Source organism: Mus musculus, chromosome 9 (assembly GCF_000001635.26).
Source record: "Mus musculus strain C57BL/6J chromosome 9, GRCm38.p6 C57BL/6J".
In the NCBI taxonomy this organism is placed as follows: domain Eukaryota; kingdom Metazoa; phylum Chordata; class Mammalia; order Rodentia; family Muridae; genus Mus; species Mus musculus.
The window spans coordinates 96,618,800-96,634,408 of record NC_000075.6 but is presented as its reverse complement, the minus strand read 5'-3'; the positions used below and the strand labels follow the sequence as shown (position 1 = coordinate 96,634,408).

The 15,609-nt window shown below is 43.8% G+C and overlaps 1 protein-coding gene across 5 annotated transcripts in view; it reads left to right on the top strand.

Annotated features, from left to right (window-relative positions):
• The first annotated feature begins 2,796 nt into the window (after positions 1–2,796).
• Positions 2,797–15,609, top strand: part of Rasa2 (RAS p21 protein activator 2) — a 92,313-nt gene continuing 79,500 nt past the window's right edge. Inside the window, exon 1 of one of the 5 annotated variants that reach the window (XM_017313108.2) lies at positions 2,797–3,045. In XM_017313108.2, the coding sequence (XP_017168597.1) occupies positions 2,916–3,045 (130 nt within the window). In that variant the 5' untranslated portion in view covers positions 2,797–2,915. Of the gene's footprint in view, positions 3,046–3,093; positions 3,394–15,609 lie in introns of those variants that run through there. The other 4 variants (XM_006510776.4, NM_053268.2, XM_006510777.4 and 1 more) reach the window with 4 other exon arrangements.

Here is a 15,609-nt window from a genome sequence, read left to right as displayed (position 1 = left end):
ATGAAAAGGTCACAAGTAAACCAGATACTTGATATGATAATTTAAAAATTGAATTAAATAAAAGGAGTTTGATGGAGGTACCCTGTGAAAGTAGATAAAACTTGCGCAGAGAAGCTAAAGGTCATCAAATGCAAACCCTGTGCTGGGAGTGGACCATTTCTGTTGTTGGTCCCACAGGCCCACCAGGCTTCCAAGCAATATAAGCAATCACCACTGTGGTTGGTAGCCCACCAGAACTAGACTTGTGAAGCCGAAGATACATGTGCTGAAGAGACCACAGGGCATACAGACATCAAGGTGAGGCAGAGAAGGCGCTTCCTCCCAGCTAGCTAACCCCTCATCATGCCAGAAGGTGCTATTCAGGCTGCTGGTAGAGAACTGTCATCAGTAATCTTACTCAGCTGGGGTCCCTGCTTCCTACATCACTGACCTGCCAGGCAAAGGGCACCTACTGACACACTAGTGGGAAGTCTGCTATGGGGGTGACCAACCACTTCCTGACTGCAACTCCTTCAGAGGAAATTCACATCTGGTACTATAAACCTGTTAAAAAGCCTATGGCTGGGGAAGTCACAGCCCCAGTAGGGCAGGTACAGATGTTGTTCTGCTAAACAGATGTGATGTGTGCACCAAGTTGCTTTCCAATAATTGTGCTTGTGCATAGGAATTCGTGAGGATGTCATGTTTGCTTCGAGAAGTCCACCCCCTCATGGGCAGTATTAAACGCAGAGATTCATAACTAGTCACTGAGAATAAAAAACTGGATGCTCAGCCTTAAATAAGACCTGTATATCACCCCCCCTCGGAGGAACGTTGAGGAAAAGATGGGAGAAAGAGTGTAAGAGTCAGAGGATAGAGTGGAGTGTGGTGGAATTTTCTTGGCATGACATGACATGGCTGTCACATTTTTTGTACAAAGATATTTCTATTTGTATGTGTATGAGTGTTTACTTGCATGTATGTATACCATAATGAGTGCTTAGTGTCCCTGAAGGTCAGAAGGAGTAGGATCCCCTGGAACTAGAGTTACAGAGCATTGTGAGTTGCCACTTGGGTGCTGGGAACTCTTCTCTAAGTGCTCTAAACCCTTCAGCCATCTCTTCAGCCATTCTACCTGACAGCAGCTGTGGTTGTCTGTACTATACAAGATCCGTGCAATACTGGGAGCCAACATCCTGTGGTAGGGTGCAGGAGGATTTACAAGGATTTTTGACAGTTGACGGTTGCCGGAAGAGACATTTTCTTCAGTAGTACAGCCACTGTTAAGTTTCCTGTGCTCCTGTAATTAATCTCTCGTCTATGCTTCTGGAAACAACTCTCATAAACTCATTGAACTAAAAAAAAAAAAAAAAAGTCTTGCTGGTGTGATGACTCAGTGATTAAAGGTTCTTAATACCAAACCAGATGGCCGGGTTAATCCCTAGGAAACCCACGGTGAAAGGAGAACCACCTCCCAACAGCCATCCACTGACCTTCCAGGGGATTGGAGGGGAAGAAAGCCAGCTGGGAGGAGAGGAAGGGGGTGCAGGGGATGTGGACGGCGATGAAGAGGGTATTGAATACTATGCATACATTAAACATGTGTATGAAAACGGTATCACACCATGACTGTGTATAAGTAAGACATACCAATAAAGCATTAAACGTTTTAAAATAGAAAAAGCCAGTCTCTGGCCTGTGGTGTGTGAGCTCTGATTTGGAAAGAAAGGGAAATACCATTTGGAGTTTCTGTTTGAAACAACAAAATGCCTGGAAGGAGAGGTAAGCTCACTTTCTCCAAGGCTGTATGGTACAGGACAAGGGGCACCCTCATGCATCACCAGCTGGACTGGAAGTATTGCTCGGTAGCCTAAGACATCCAGCAAGCTTAGGTCACTCCGTCTGCCTGACTGGCCTTGGCACAAGTGGCTTCTGGGCTTGCTTGTCGTCTGTTCACTCTTCCCAGGCAGGCTCTCCTTGACTCTGTTTCCACAACTTGCTTCTTCTCTCTGTGTGCCCTTCCAGGTTGAGGTGCTCATGGTCTTGGCGCCTTCTGCCCCGTCTTTTTGCCCTAGGGCCATTCCTATATGTCTGAAAACATTCCTTGACTGGCTGACTCTAGCACCTGGCAAAGAACAACCCTGCTCTATTAAATCAGTTTCTTCCTTCTTAGGGCAGCGCAGTTAAACCTCAGGACCAGGAAATCATCCCTCTCCTCACATACCAGGGTGTTATCCACACAGTTTACTCACTGTAAATAGTTCCCTTAAGATAGTGGCAACAACTAGTTGAAGATTTACAAACTTCCCAGGGCCAATCTACTTTCTAAAAAGCCTGCTTCTGGGAGTGGGAAAGAGGTCACCGTTCCGATTCTGAAATGCAAAACTGGTGATAAACTCAAAATTTCTCTGGGTCTCAGACAGGACTGGACGGAGTCTGTGGTCCTTTTCTTGACCCAACTTTTTGCAGAGCAATGTTCCCAGAGCAAAGGTTGAGTATGTGGTTTGTCCCCCACGTGCCGCACTGCGGGAGCATCTAGACACCGCTGGAAGAGTCTCTAATACATCTCTTGACGTTTGCCAAAATGCCAAACTTTTTCCTGGAACCTGGAGTCATTCTGACTGGGGACTTTTCTTTTCCTTGAGCATCTGGGGACCTAGAGGTCCGTTCGTGGGGGACGTCCAATTCTCAGGGTTCTGGGGATCACAGCAGGGCCAGGGTTTTCCTCCTTGTGGGGGTTTCAGAGCGCCTCTCGCGACTTGCCCAGGGAGGCAAGGCGAGGCGGATGCAGGGCGGGCACGGCGCGAGGGGCGGGGCGAGTCAGCCCGAGGCCGAGGCGGGGCTACAGCGAGGCTCGATCCGGCCTAGGCCTCGCTCCGGCTCCGCCTTGCCCGGCTACGCAGGCGGTAGGGCTGGGGTAGGGGCCGGGCGGCACCATGGCGGCGGCAGCGCCTGCTGCGGCGGCTTCTCCCGAGGCGCCGGCCGTCTCGGGCAGCGCAGACCCGGAGACGGGAGACGAGGACAGTCGTGAGGTCCGAGTGCTGCAGAGCCTGCGCGGCAGGATCTGTAAGCGGGGCCGGGGCTGAGGGGACCCCCGGGGCGGCGCGGAGGGTGGGCGGCGGGCACGCGCGGGGGTGGCGGCACCGGCGGCCGCCCGGGACTGGTGAGACTGGATGGGGGTGTGTTGGGGGGAGGCGCCGCGTCGACCGACTGCCCGGCGCGGGTCGGGGCTCCCCCTCGGAGCGAGCGGGGTGAGGACCTGCACGCGCGGACCGGACCGGCGCGGCGCGAGGGGCGCTGCCTGGAGCGCGGCCTGGACGCGGGAGCCCGGGGCGCGGCCGGGGGCGCGCGGAGTTTCCGGCCTCCCTCCGACGCAGGCCTGCGGGCGGCCGCGGACGACGGGAGCGGCCCGAGGTGGGAGCCCCGTGGTAATTACAAGGGAGGCGCGGCTGGAGGAGGGAGGGAGGCCGGCTGCGGCGGGGCGGGGCCGGGCCGGGCCGGGCCGGGCGGCGGGCTGAGGAGGGGGTGTGAGCTCCCTGGGGCTCCTCTGCCAGTGCGAGGTTGAGGCGGGCGCTGGGGACTGCGGGAGCCGGTGGCGGGGGCTCCGGTGGGCGAGGCTGCGCGGGCGAGCGGGGCGCCCGGGGAGCTCGGGCGGGACACCTGTGCCCGCCCCACCTTGCCGCGGCGGGGACTTGAATCGAGAGCCGGCGTGACTGACGGTGACTTGGGGCAGGATGTAGTGGCTTCCTGTGAGCAGGTCTCAAAACTCAGTCATCCAGTCCGCGCTCAACCCACTTGATTCTCTCCCGTGCATTTGTGAGAGCCGCACCGATGAGTGTAGACTCTTACTCAGAGACGGGCCAGTTCGTTTGTCATTGCTATCCTTCCTCTTTAAAACGACCCTTTGATATTAGATCGACTTCCCCCAGCTTATTGAGATGGTCCCTTTTCACTGTATGACTGGCGAATCAGTAGAGTTTATTGTTACTTTAGTTGAAAACCTTTTTTAATTCAGATTATTTTATCCCCAGAATGAAATCGGTCTCCTAAATAATGCCTGGCTATAAGAGATATTTTATATGTTGAAAATTCAATTGTGTTAGAATGGCTGATACTGCTCTTTCTTTGGCAGAGTATAAACTTTAATTCTTAAATCTCGATGCTTCTTTTGGATTCTCCCACTTGAGTTTTTGATGTTACTCCCCTTTCAAGGATTTGGAATTTTATTAAAACCCCAGGAGCAAGCATGTTAAATGTTACTTTTCAATTCCCTGACGTCATCCTGGGACTCCCAATTCAGACACTTTTAAGTATTAAAACTTGGGAAATTACACCAGAGCAGTGGGTGTTTTGTGCGTCTTAAGTTCCCAGTATTTTAAGTTACTTTCTTAGGGTGTAAACTTTTCACAAATTAGCTTTCTTACAGTTAATATTTGCATGTATGTAATGTTTGGGAAAAGCCAAATACACTAGAATTTTCTTCCCCTACTAATTAGGTTTTTCAAATTTTTACTACTTTATATTTTTCTGTGACTTGATGCTAGACACTGTTGAAGCCTTGCGAATCTATAAAAGCAGATTGTGTTGTGGGAAGACAGTGTGCTCTGTTGGAGTTGAGATTTAGGGTTGGGCTGTTTTTAGGAGTAAGTTACCTTCTGCTTTGACCTGATGCATAGCAAAGGTTCTGTGAACAGTGTGGTAAAAATATCACTCCAAGTGAAATTCGGGTCTGCAGATTAAAACACACACACACACACACACACACAAGCACACAAAACTTGGTTTCTGTGGCTTAGGCAATCTCACTCCCAGAAATTGACCATTAATTTCCTGGGAATATTTTTATTTTAACCCTAGTTAAACTAAACCACTTGTTTCTACCCTAGACAGTTTATTTATTTTTTATTGCTCATCTTATAGCTCAGGTCATGTTGTGACTGTTTCACAAGGATACATACTGAAATCAAGAACACCCCTCCCATTTCTTGCCCTTCTTTTAGCTGGTATGATCAAGGTTGGTTGCCCTCCGGATCCTTGTAAGGAAATGCCCTTCTGTGTTTCCTGAAACTGACACGTGGGCTTTGTAAGGTGATGAGAAGTGGCGGAAACATTAGCAGGTGCTGAAGTCACAGAAATGGGATGATGGCAGTTTGACAATGAAGAATCTAAGCAGTTTGCGAGTGTTGAAGTCACCAGTCCTTTCTACCACACTGAGAAACCTTGGGGAGAACCTGGTAGCTCCCTGTTAGCCTGGAGATGAGCTGTTAAGCTCAGAACTGCTCTTTGGGAGCCTCTCATCTGATCCACCTGAGAGGAAGCACTCCTGGGTAGTGTAGTCCGAATCATCCTTAAGAAGAGCGAGGGTGGCCCGATGTTTATATTGTGGAAGTTCTAGAGGTTAGATAATGGTCCACACTTTCTTCAGTGTTTCATTTCTAACTTATTTGTGTCCCATAGATTTCACAAGGTATAAATAGTATCAAGTTGACAGATCAGAAAACCAGCGGGTGGGGAGATGGCTCAGTTGGTAAAGTGCCTGCTTAGCAAGCAGGATCACCAGAGCCCAAGTAGAAAGGCATGGGTGGGGGAGGAGGGGTCACCGCGCTTTCCTCTAACCCAGCACTAGTGGAGTGTTTGGACAGGCAGAGCCTTGAACCTCAGGGACTGGGTAGCTTGCTTGGGTAGAGCTTCTGGTTCATAGAGAAACCTTGTCTCAGATGATAAAGGTGAGAGAGAGAGAGAGAGAGATCAAAACACCAGATGTTGGTCTCAGGCACCCACACCCATGGGCATGCACATGCACACACAGCTAGTGCACACAGTCAGTACATTAACAAGTACACACACCACACAAACACACACACACACACACACACACAGAGACCATCATATAGCTGTTTTCACACAACCAGTTTAAAGAAATCTATTATCGCAGACAGTATTTTGTGTTATAGACTGATTAGTACCCAGTTTCTTAGGGCATTTTAGTGTCCTAGATATCCTGAGGGTTTTGAATGTTCAGCTTCCTTACCTGAATTCACGACACAAAGTTGTTAGATATCTTAGAATTTTCATCTGAACCTTTAGTAAACAAAATTAGGAGTATTTTTGGTCTGAACTACTTTGATATAAGTAGCATACCTAAAGGTAGTTTGTATGCACCCCCCTCCATTATACCCTATATTCAGGTGAAAAAAAAGTTTTAGATTTATATGTGTGTGTGTGTGTTTATGTCTGTCTGTCTGTCTTCAGGCTTGATATGGCCTCGTTTTTGGTTACCCCCTTTTCTAATTAAGTCAACTGTAAACATTTTGAAAGGCTCTACACTACCTTACACAGGGCTTTTCTCTCAGGGATACCAGGTTATAAAGGCACCAGCCTGCGAAGATTTGTGGGAAGTGTTTGATATATTGTTCAGTGAGATCTGTGAGACAGTGATGTGGCCCAAGAACTACTCACTTAGGATTTTGACATTTTCAGACCAAGAATGACTTCCGGCTGTTTGACAAAGGAGATAGATTAAGTACTTAAGCTTAGGAGGCCTGGTGTAGTCAGTACCTTCAGCCCCAGCCCCCTAAAAAAAAATCTGGGTCAGCCATGGGCCATCTCTTAGGAAGGAGTTAAGTAGGAGATAAGCCTTATCTGATGCTCTTGTCCAGCCTGCACTAACGTTTCCTGGTGTAGACAGCAAATTGGAAGCAGAAAGCCCGTGTTCTGCTTCATACTGTGTTAGGTAATATTCCTGTGACTTCAGGCAGCTGTTTACTCTTGAGCTTGTGGTTGTTTTTATCTTTCTCATCTTTAGAGTGGACTAGTGCTTTGTCACCAGACACTTGGCTCACGTTGTTTCCTCTGCCTGAGATTGTGTCCCCCCCTCCCCTTATTTATGTCAGAGAGCCACATATCCTTCCAATGCAATCCAAGTCTCCTCTGACCAGATTTGCCCTTGTTTCTAGCCATATGGCTTTGATGCCTAAAAAAAGAAAAACGTAATTCATGACCATTTTCTTCTTATAAAAATCATTTGTATATGTCCCCTGTTATGTTAATTTTAGAATTCATTCTTGTTTTTAATATTTGTTGCTGCTGGTGGTGTGTGTGTCTCAGTCTCACTAGATCAGGGCAGGCCTTTAGAAAATACCCTATCTCTCAGTGTTATAGATACTTTCAGAGCACTGTGTATCTGGATAAGAAAGAATTTCCATATCTCTGGACAGATTAGCAGGGTTAGCTTTAGTAAAGGAAAGCTTCCTGAGTCTCTCTGGAAGTTCTTTATTCTTTTTCTTGAAAAGTTGTAATGTCTGCTAATCTTAGGTTTGAACTGAGGCCAAACTTGCCTCCTTAGGAAAAGGATTACATTTTTTCTAAATGCTGGCTTATTAATTAGAATATTAATTGTTTCCTGACTGTGTCCATTAGTTTTGTTACTAATTGGTCCCCAGAGCTTGGAAAAGAAAATATTAAACTCATACTTTACCTAGAATTGTTTTTATTTGACATGACAGGTTTAAATGTTTTGGTACTAAGATGTAAATCAAGATGTTTTATTGACTACCCAAGGGTTGAGAGGAAGAGATTTAAAAGGGATTATTCATGCTAATAATTCATTATTATCAGATGTTTGAAATGAGATGATGAATACTTAGTAGAGGAATTTAAAAGGGTTTACTCATGCTAATAATTCATTATTGTCAGATGTTTGAAATGAGATGATGAGTTCTTTAGGACGGAAGAAGAATCCATCTTTGAGATGGATAGAAACAGAGGAAAAAGGGACCTTTGTAAAAGTTCACAGAGCATTCAGCTAATCATTTGCTCTGTGCAGGACAGGAATAAACCTCAGGGAGTTCATAGAGTTTTTGTAACTGAGAACTCTTTGAATAGCCCTGGACTGACTGGGAAGTAATGTAGCTAGAATAAAACCACCATTTTTATCCTTTAATTATAAACCCTAATCCTATTTCCTTGTTAACGTGCTTTGTGAAATTATTTGATAATATCAGATTCTGTGCTTTACCTACTGATATATTTATACCCTTTTATACCCTAGTAACAGTTTTGTTGTATAGTCATGTGTTATTGTTAAATTAGGAACATTTTGTGTATGTTAAATTTTTATGACATCTAGTTTTGTGTAATGTTTGTTTTTTGATTTTTTTTGTTTTGTTTTTCGAGACAGGGTTTCTCTGTGTAGCCCTGGCTGTCCTGGAACTCACTCTGTAGACCAGGCTGGCCTCAAACTCAGAACTCGCCTGCCTCTGCCTCCCAAGTGCTGGGATTAAAGGCGTGCGCCACCACGCCCAGCTTTGTGTGATGTTTTAATCATCAAAAATCTCTAGCTAGATTGGCTTCATTCTCTTTGTGTGTGTGTGTGTGTGTGTGTGTGTGTGTGTGTGTGTGTGCGCGCGCGCAGGTACATATGCATGTGTGTATATGTAGATGCCAGAGGATGATCTCAGACATTGTCCTCAGGAAACACTGTCCACCTCTCTTATGGCTTGGAGCCCTACTAATTAGTCTAGACTGGCTGGCCAGCAAACTCCATGGATCCCTCTGTCTCTACCATCTCTGTGCTGGGTTACATGCAGGACCCTTCACACCCAGCATTTTTGCCTAGTTTCCAGGGATTAAACTCAGGTCCTCAGGTTTGAGGCAACCAAACATGACTTACTGACTGATCTCTCCCCCTAGCCCCAAAATGGCCCATTATAAGGTTATATCAAATATGAGCCAGGTGGTGCTGACATAGGCCTTTAATCCCAGCACTTGGGAGGCAGAGACAGGCAGATATCTGAGTTCAAGGCCAGCCTGGTCTACAAACCAAGTTCTAGTACAGCTAGGGTTACACAGAGAAACAGAGTCTCCATTGCCACCCCCACCAAAGGAAAGAAGAAAACATTTTTATTATTGAGTGTGGTTTCTTTTTCTTTTTTTTCTTTTATTGGGTATTTTCTTTTCTTTTTTTTAAAAAGATTTATTTATTATTTATATGAGTACACTACAGCTGTCTTCAGTACATTTCAGAAAAGTGCATCGGATCCCATTACAGATGGTTGTGAGCCACCATGTGGTTGCTGGGAATTGAACTCAGGAACTCTGGAAGAGCAGTCAGTGCTCTTAACCACTGAGCCATCTCTCCAGCCCAAGCCTTCTCTCCAGCCCGGGTATTTTCTTTATTTACATTTCAATTGTTACCCTGTTCCTCCCCCAAATGTTATCATCCCCCCTCCCTCTGCTTCTATGAGGGTGTTCCCCCACCCACCACTCCTGTCTCCCCACCCTCGAATTCCCCTGCACTGGGGCATCAAGCCTTCACAGGACCAAGGGCCTCTCCTCCCACTGAAGACAGAGAAGGCCATCCTCTGCTACATATGTAACTGAAGCCATAGGTCCTCCATGTGTACTCCTTGGTTGGTAGTTTAGTCCCTGGGAGCTGGGGGGGGGGGGGATATTGTTCTTCCTATGGAGTTGCAAACCCCTTCAGTTCTCTCAGTCCTTTCTCTAACTCCTCCATTGGGGACCCCATGCTCAGTCCAATGGTTGGCTGTATTTGTCAGGCTCTGGCAGAGCCTCTCAGGAGCCTGCCATATCAGGCTCCTGTCAGCATGCCTCTTGGCTTCCACAATAGTGTCTGGGTTTGGTGACTGTATATGGGATGGATCCCCAGGTGGGGCAGTCTCTGGATGGCCTTTCCTTCAGTCTCTGCTCCACACTTTGTCTCAGTATTTGCTCCCGTGAGTATTTTCTTCCCTTCTAAGAAAGATGAAGCACCCACACTTTGGTCTTCCTTCTTCTTGAGCTTCATGTGGTCTGTGAATTGTATCTTGGGTATTCTGAGCTTTTGGGCTAATATCCACTTATCAGTGAGTGCATAGCATGTGTGTTCTTTTGTGATTGGGTTAACTTACTTAGGATGATATTTTCTAGTCCCATCCATTTGCCTACGAATTTCATGAAGTCATGGTTTTTAGCTGAGTAATACTCCATTGTGTAAATGTACCACATTTTCTGTATCCATTCCTCTGTTCTTTCCAGCTTCTGGCTATTATAAATAAGGCTGCTATGAACATAGAGGATCATGTGTCCTTGTTATACACTGGAGCATCTTCTGGGTATATGCCCAGGAGTAGTAGAGCCGAGTCCTCAGGTAATACTATGTCCAATTTTGTGAGGAACCACCAGACTGATTTCCAGAGTGGTTGTACCAGCTTACAATCCCACTAACAATGGAGAAGTGTTCCTCACATATGTACAGCTTTCCTCTTTCTCCACATCCACACCAGCAGCTGCTGTCACCTGAGTTTCTGATCTTAGCCATTCTAACTGGTGTAAGGTGAAATCTCAGGGTTGTTTTGATTTGCATTTCCCTGATGACTAAGGATGTTGAATATTTCTTTAGCTGCCATTTTAGCCATTCGATATTCTCAGTTGAGAATTCTTTATTTAGCTCTGTTCCCCATTTTCTAATAGGGTTATTTGGTTCTCTGGAGTCTCACTTCTTGAGTTCTTTGTATATATTGGATATTAGCCCTCCATGGGATGTAGGGTTGGTAAAGATCTTTTCCCAATCTGTTGGTTGCCATTTAGTTCTGTTGACTGTATCCTTTGCCTTACAGAAGCTTCACAATTTTATGAGGTCCCATTTGTCGATTCTTGATCTTAGAGCATAAGCCATTGGTGTTCTGTTCAGGAAATTTTCCCCTGTGCCCATGTGAGATCTCAGAAGAAGATGGAAAGATCTTTCATGCTCATGGATTGGCAGGATTAATATAGTATAAATGGCCATCTTGCTGAAAGCAAGCTACAGATTCAACGAAATCCCCATCAAAATTCCAACTCAATTCTTCATAGAGTTGGAAAGAGCAATTTGCAAGTTCATTTGGATTAACAGGACAGTGAAAACTATTCTCAACAGTAAAAGAACTGGGGGAATAACCATCTCTGACTTCAAACTGTATTACAGAGCAATAGTGATAAAAACTGTATGGTACTGGTGTACAGAGACAAGCAGGAAGATCAAATGAATAAAATTGAAGACCCAGAAATGAACCCACACACCTATGGTTACTTGATCTTTGACAAAGGAGCTAAAACAATCTAGTGCAAAAAAGACAGCATTTTCAACAAATGGTGCTGTCTCAACTGGAGGTCATCATGCAAAAGAATGCAAATTGATCCATTCATATCTCCTTGTACAAAGCTGAAGTCCAAGTGGATCAAGGACCTCCACATAAAACCAGATACACTGAAACTAATAGAAGAGAAAGTGGGGAAGAGCCTCGAACACTTGAGTGTGGTTTCTTATAGTGCTATTAATGATAGACTAACCGTGCATATTGAGGAGCCCCTACTTTACCTCAAAAATGAGGACTTGGGTGTGTCTTTCAGAAGATACCCCTCAAATTATTTAATAGTTGCTTTACGAAGTGCACCATTTGTCTTAAGATAATACATCAGAGCCCTTTGCTTTAGACTTGAGTTTGTTTAATATACTTGTTTTGTATTTAATGCAGTACTTTTAAGAAATTCGCCTAAGATTTATTAAGGTTGTTTGAATCCTAAACATTTTCCAGTGGGCAGTAGTTAATTCAGTAGTTGTATATGATACATAGTTGAGTATCTGATAGGGTATATCAACCCCTGGTGCTGAGAAATAGGTCTAAGCTGTGAGTGGGATGAGAAAGTCTTTACTCAGCGTTTTACTCTGAAATTTATACTAAGCAGTAGCGTTCATTCATTCTCTGCTTAGAGAGTTAGAAAGCTTTAGAACTGGAAGGAAAAGAACACTGTTGTTCTGTTCATGTGTACGTGAAGACTAGAGGACCCAAGTGGCACACGTTAATCACTTGTTGGACACTAGTGCACTGTTTTTTCTAGAGTGCTGTTGATTTATTACTATGGATGTTGAAAATGCACTAGATTTAAGCTATGAAGACTGCTTTACCTCCCCGATGGTTTTTAGAGCGGTGCAGTTGAGGTTTGTACCCATGCTCATCTGCTCCTGCTAAGAACTTAGTGAGGTGATTAGGACCAGCAATGCCGTGAGCTCTGTGGAGATAATCTGGATGTTTACTGTTTGTGTCAAATCCCACCTTAACTTTTTGCAGTCCATCAGTGTCTCTTGAATACTTAAAAACGTTTGATATCCAGACTCTAAATAAAATCATCATTTTGAGGGTCTACCAGCTTAGTTTGTATCTTTTTAGAGGTAGTTTAAGCATAAACAAATAATTGCTTGTGTATTGTAGCTTTTCCACTTCAGAGAAATAGAAGCAAAATATGCAGTGTTCTGCATCTTTTTAAATATAACTTAAAGATGTTTTTATATCCTCACTTAAAAATAATATAGTATGTATAATACCTCATCTCACATCATCTAGATGTATTGCATTTTAGGTAACCAGTCACCTGTTGATTGCAATTTAAGTTGTCTCTTGTCTTTGCAATAACAAACATTGCCACCATAAATAGCCCTGTTTATCATGTATATGTGTAAGGTGTGTGTGTGAGTGTGGATGTGTGCTACTAGGGAGAAAATTCAGGGTCTTATTTGCACTCTACCATCAAGCCAAGCTGTAGGCCATGTGTGTGTGTGTCTGTGTGTGTGTCTGTGTGTGTGTGTGTGTCTGTATGTGTGTCTGTGTGTGTGTGTGTATGTTTTTGGAAGCAGAGTTTCTCTGTGTAGTTCTAACTGCCCTAAAACTCACTCTGTAGACCTGGCTGGCTGGCCTTGAACTCAGAGATCCACCTGTCTCTGCCTCCCACGGGCTGAGATTACCATTGCCTGGCTGCTACATGTTATTTTAAATGTGAGCTCTTGCTATGCAGCCCATGTTGACCCTGAATTTGGGATAATATTCTTGACTCTTGCACTGGCTGAGTGTGCTGGGATTACAGCTGTGCACCACCATGTCTGGGCTTCATACAGATTTTTAAATTAAAGAGGTTAATAGAAAAATGAATGCAAAGACACTCCACAGAAGAAAATAAATTATCTAGTAAATATATGAAAATGCTGGTGAAATTGACCAGAAATGAATCAGAGAAATAAAAGTATAAATACCTCAACACTTAAAAAAATGGAAACCTTGTATATTTCAGTATTGAATGAATGCTTAAGGAAACAGATACTGTTCGTACTTTCATTGTGATTTTACGTTTATAAAACCATGTTAGAGCATTTGGTAGTATCTAATAAAAACCTAGATGTATTTTTCTTATGCTTTTACTTTTGCCATCTCATCCTGCAGACACAAAGATATTTTGTGTTGACCTTGTTTGTTTTTTAAAAAGGCACATTGAAGTTCTAGTAACAGGAAACTGGTTAAAGTGGTTTGTTCATAAATATATTCTATAGCAGTTAAACAGAATAAACTACATCTATATTATGATGACCCCAAGGTGTATTATTGAGTGAAAAAAAGCAAATTGTTAGAGTAGTATGTATGTTTATTATCTGTCATCCATCTATCCGTCTGTCCATCTATCCCTTTATTCTGTCTCTATGATGCCCAAGGATCAAGCCTGGGACATCACAAATGCTAATTAAATTTTCTATCACTGAGCTACAAGCCAGCCCCTTAATGTATGCTTTTAAACTCTTGGAACAGTGGGTTTTTCCCCCCTATAAATTAGATAAATTTTATTTAAAAATGTCTAGAAAGATGTATATTGATTTTTTCCCCAATGATGGGCAACAGGAATTAGTCTTCTGTAATGACTTGATTTTCAATAGGGAGTATAGTATGTATTTGAGATGTTATTTCAATTTTCTATTTGTACAAATGAATTTGATAGTGTCAGATATTGTGAGACTCAATTTAACTTTTGATTGAATACTATATCCAAAATCAGACTTAGTAACATTTTAAGCATACATTGAAATGAATAATATCAAATTTTCTGTTTTCAATTTCTACTTACTAGTTTGTATATAAATGTATGTAATTGTGTGGGAAGGTGTGTGTGTGTGTATGTGTGTGCATGTATAGTGGACTACTTGTAGGAGTTGATTCTCTTCTTCCAGCTCCACCAGGTCATCAGCATTAACAGCAAGTGCCTGCACCTGCTGAGTTATCTCACCAGCCCTCCTTTTATGTCTTTTGGGCAATTTTAACGATGCCTATTTAATCATGAATGTGTGAGTGCAGGTGCCTATGGGAGCTAGGGGAGTTAGAGGTGGTTCGGACCACCCTGTATGGATGCCTGGAACTGAACTCAGGTCTTCTTCAAGAGAAACATGTGTTAGCCCCATAATTTTATTTTGAGGTTAAAGAAAATGAAACTCAGAAAAATTCAATGGATTCCTATGTACTTTGCCTGTTTGACCAGTTGCTTATGCTAAGAAGATTGACTTTTCGAAAAGTTAATACTTTTCAAAGGAGTGTTATATAAAGGTCCTGAATAATTTTGAACCTGTGTATTTGGACAGTCTTATTTATATAAAAATTGCTCAGTATATAAGGGGAATGAAGCAGTGTTTACTGAATATTTGCTGCTTTCCCGATATTGGGCTAGGATACTTTGCTTCATTTCGTTACAGGATTGCTGTTCTTTAAGAAGGAGCAGCAGAGAGGCTCTTTAGCAACACCAGATTTCAGCAGGCTTGTTGACAAGGCTCATGTCCGTTCCCTACACCAGGTTTTCTGTCTTGTAGTGTACTGGCATGAATTCATTTTTGTTGTCAAGACATGGTGATTTCTCTAAATTAACAGTGGCCTAATGAATAGAGATTAAAGCTAGATTGTTGTCAAACACAGTAAAAATGAGTCCAGGGATTTGTAAAACTATTCTTTGGTTTTCCTAACCCTGCTTTTGTTGGTTTTTCTCTTCTACCTCCTCCCTCCCTCTGCCCCTCCCTCCCTCCCTCTGCCCCTCCCTCCCTCCCTCGGTCCCTCTCTCCCTTCCCCTTCCTTTCTTCCTTTCTTTCTCTACTTCCTTGTTTTTTGACATGAAATCTCTCTCACTATGTAGTTCTGGCTGGCCTCAAACCCTCAGCCTAGTGAGAGTGCTAGAGCTCAGGTGTGTGCCACTGATCTCTCTGTTCTTTAATGCACTTTCTTGCTTTTGAGTGGTCCCCCTAATATGTACACACCTTTTATAAATGGGAGTTGGGTATGTGTATCTTCTTTGATAAGAGTTCCATTATCAAAGATAACACTCACATCCCATGTAAGGCCTGTCTACATGCCCCGAGACTCTCCCAGCATCAGCTTTTAGCTTTTTGCTTGGCATTTCAGGCTCTTTAGGTTGCCTTATGAGCCTTGCTAAGTATCATGGAGCTGTAGGGACCAATGGCCTAGCTCAGCAGAGATTACACCATAATCTCTGATTGCTTTCTCACCATGCACAGGGGCCTTTAGGGACCTTTAGGGACCTGCTCGAAGCTGACACCAGAAGTGAGCAAGGCAGACCACAGGAAGATCTTCCTGCACTTGGTAACATACGTCTATAACCTATGGACATTTCCTGGCAATACCTTGTGAAACTAGCCTTTTCACGTACAGTAGTTTCCTAACTTCTTGTTCTAGACTAAGCTTCAGTCAGAGGTGAGTAGCATGATCACAATATAGATAACTGGAACAGTTATTATGCATTATCTTTGATCTGAACGTGGTGGCTTGAATAAGG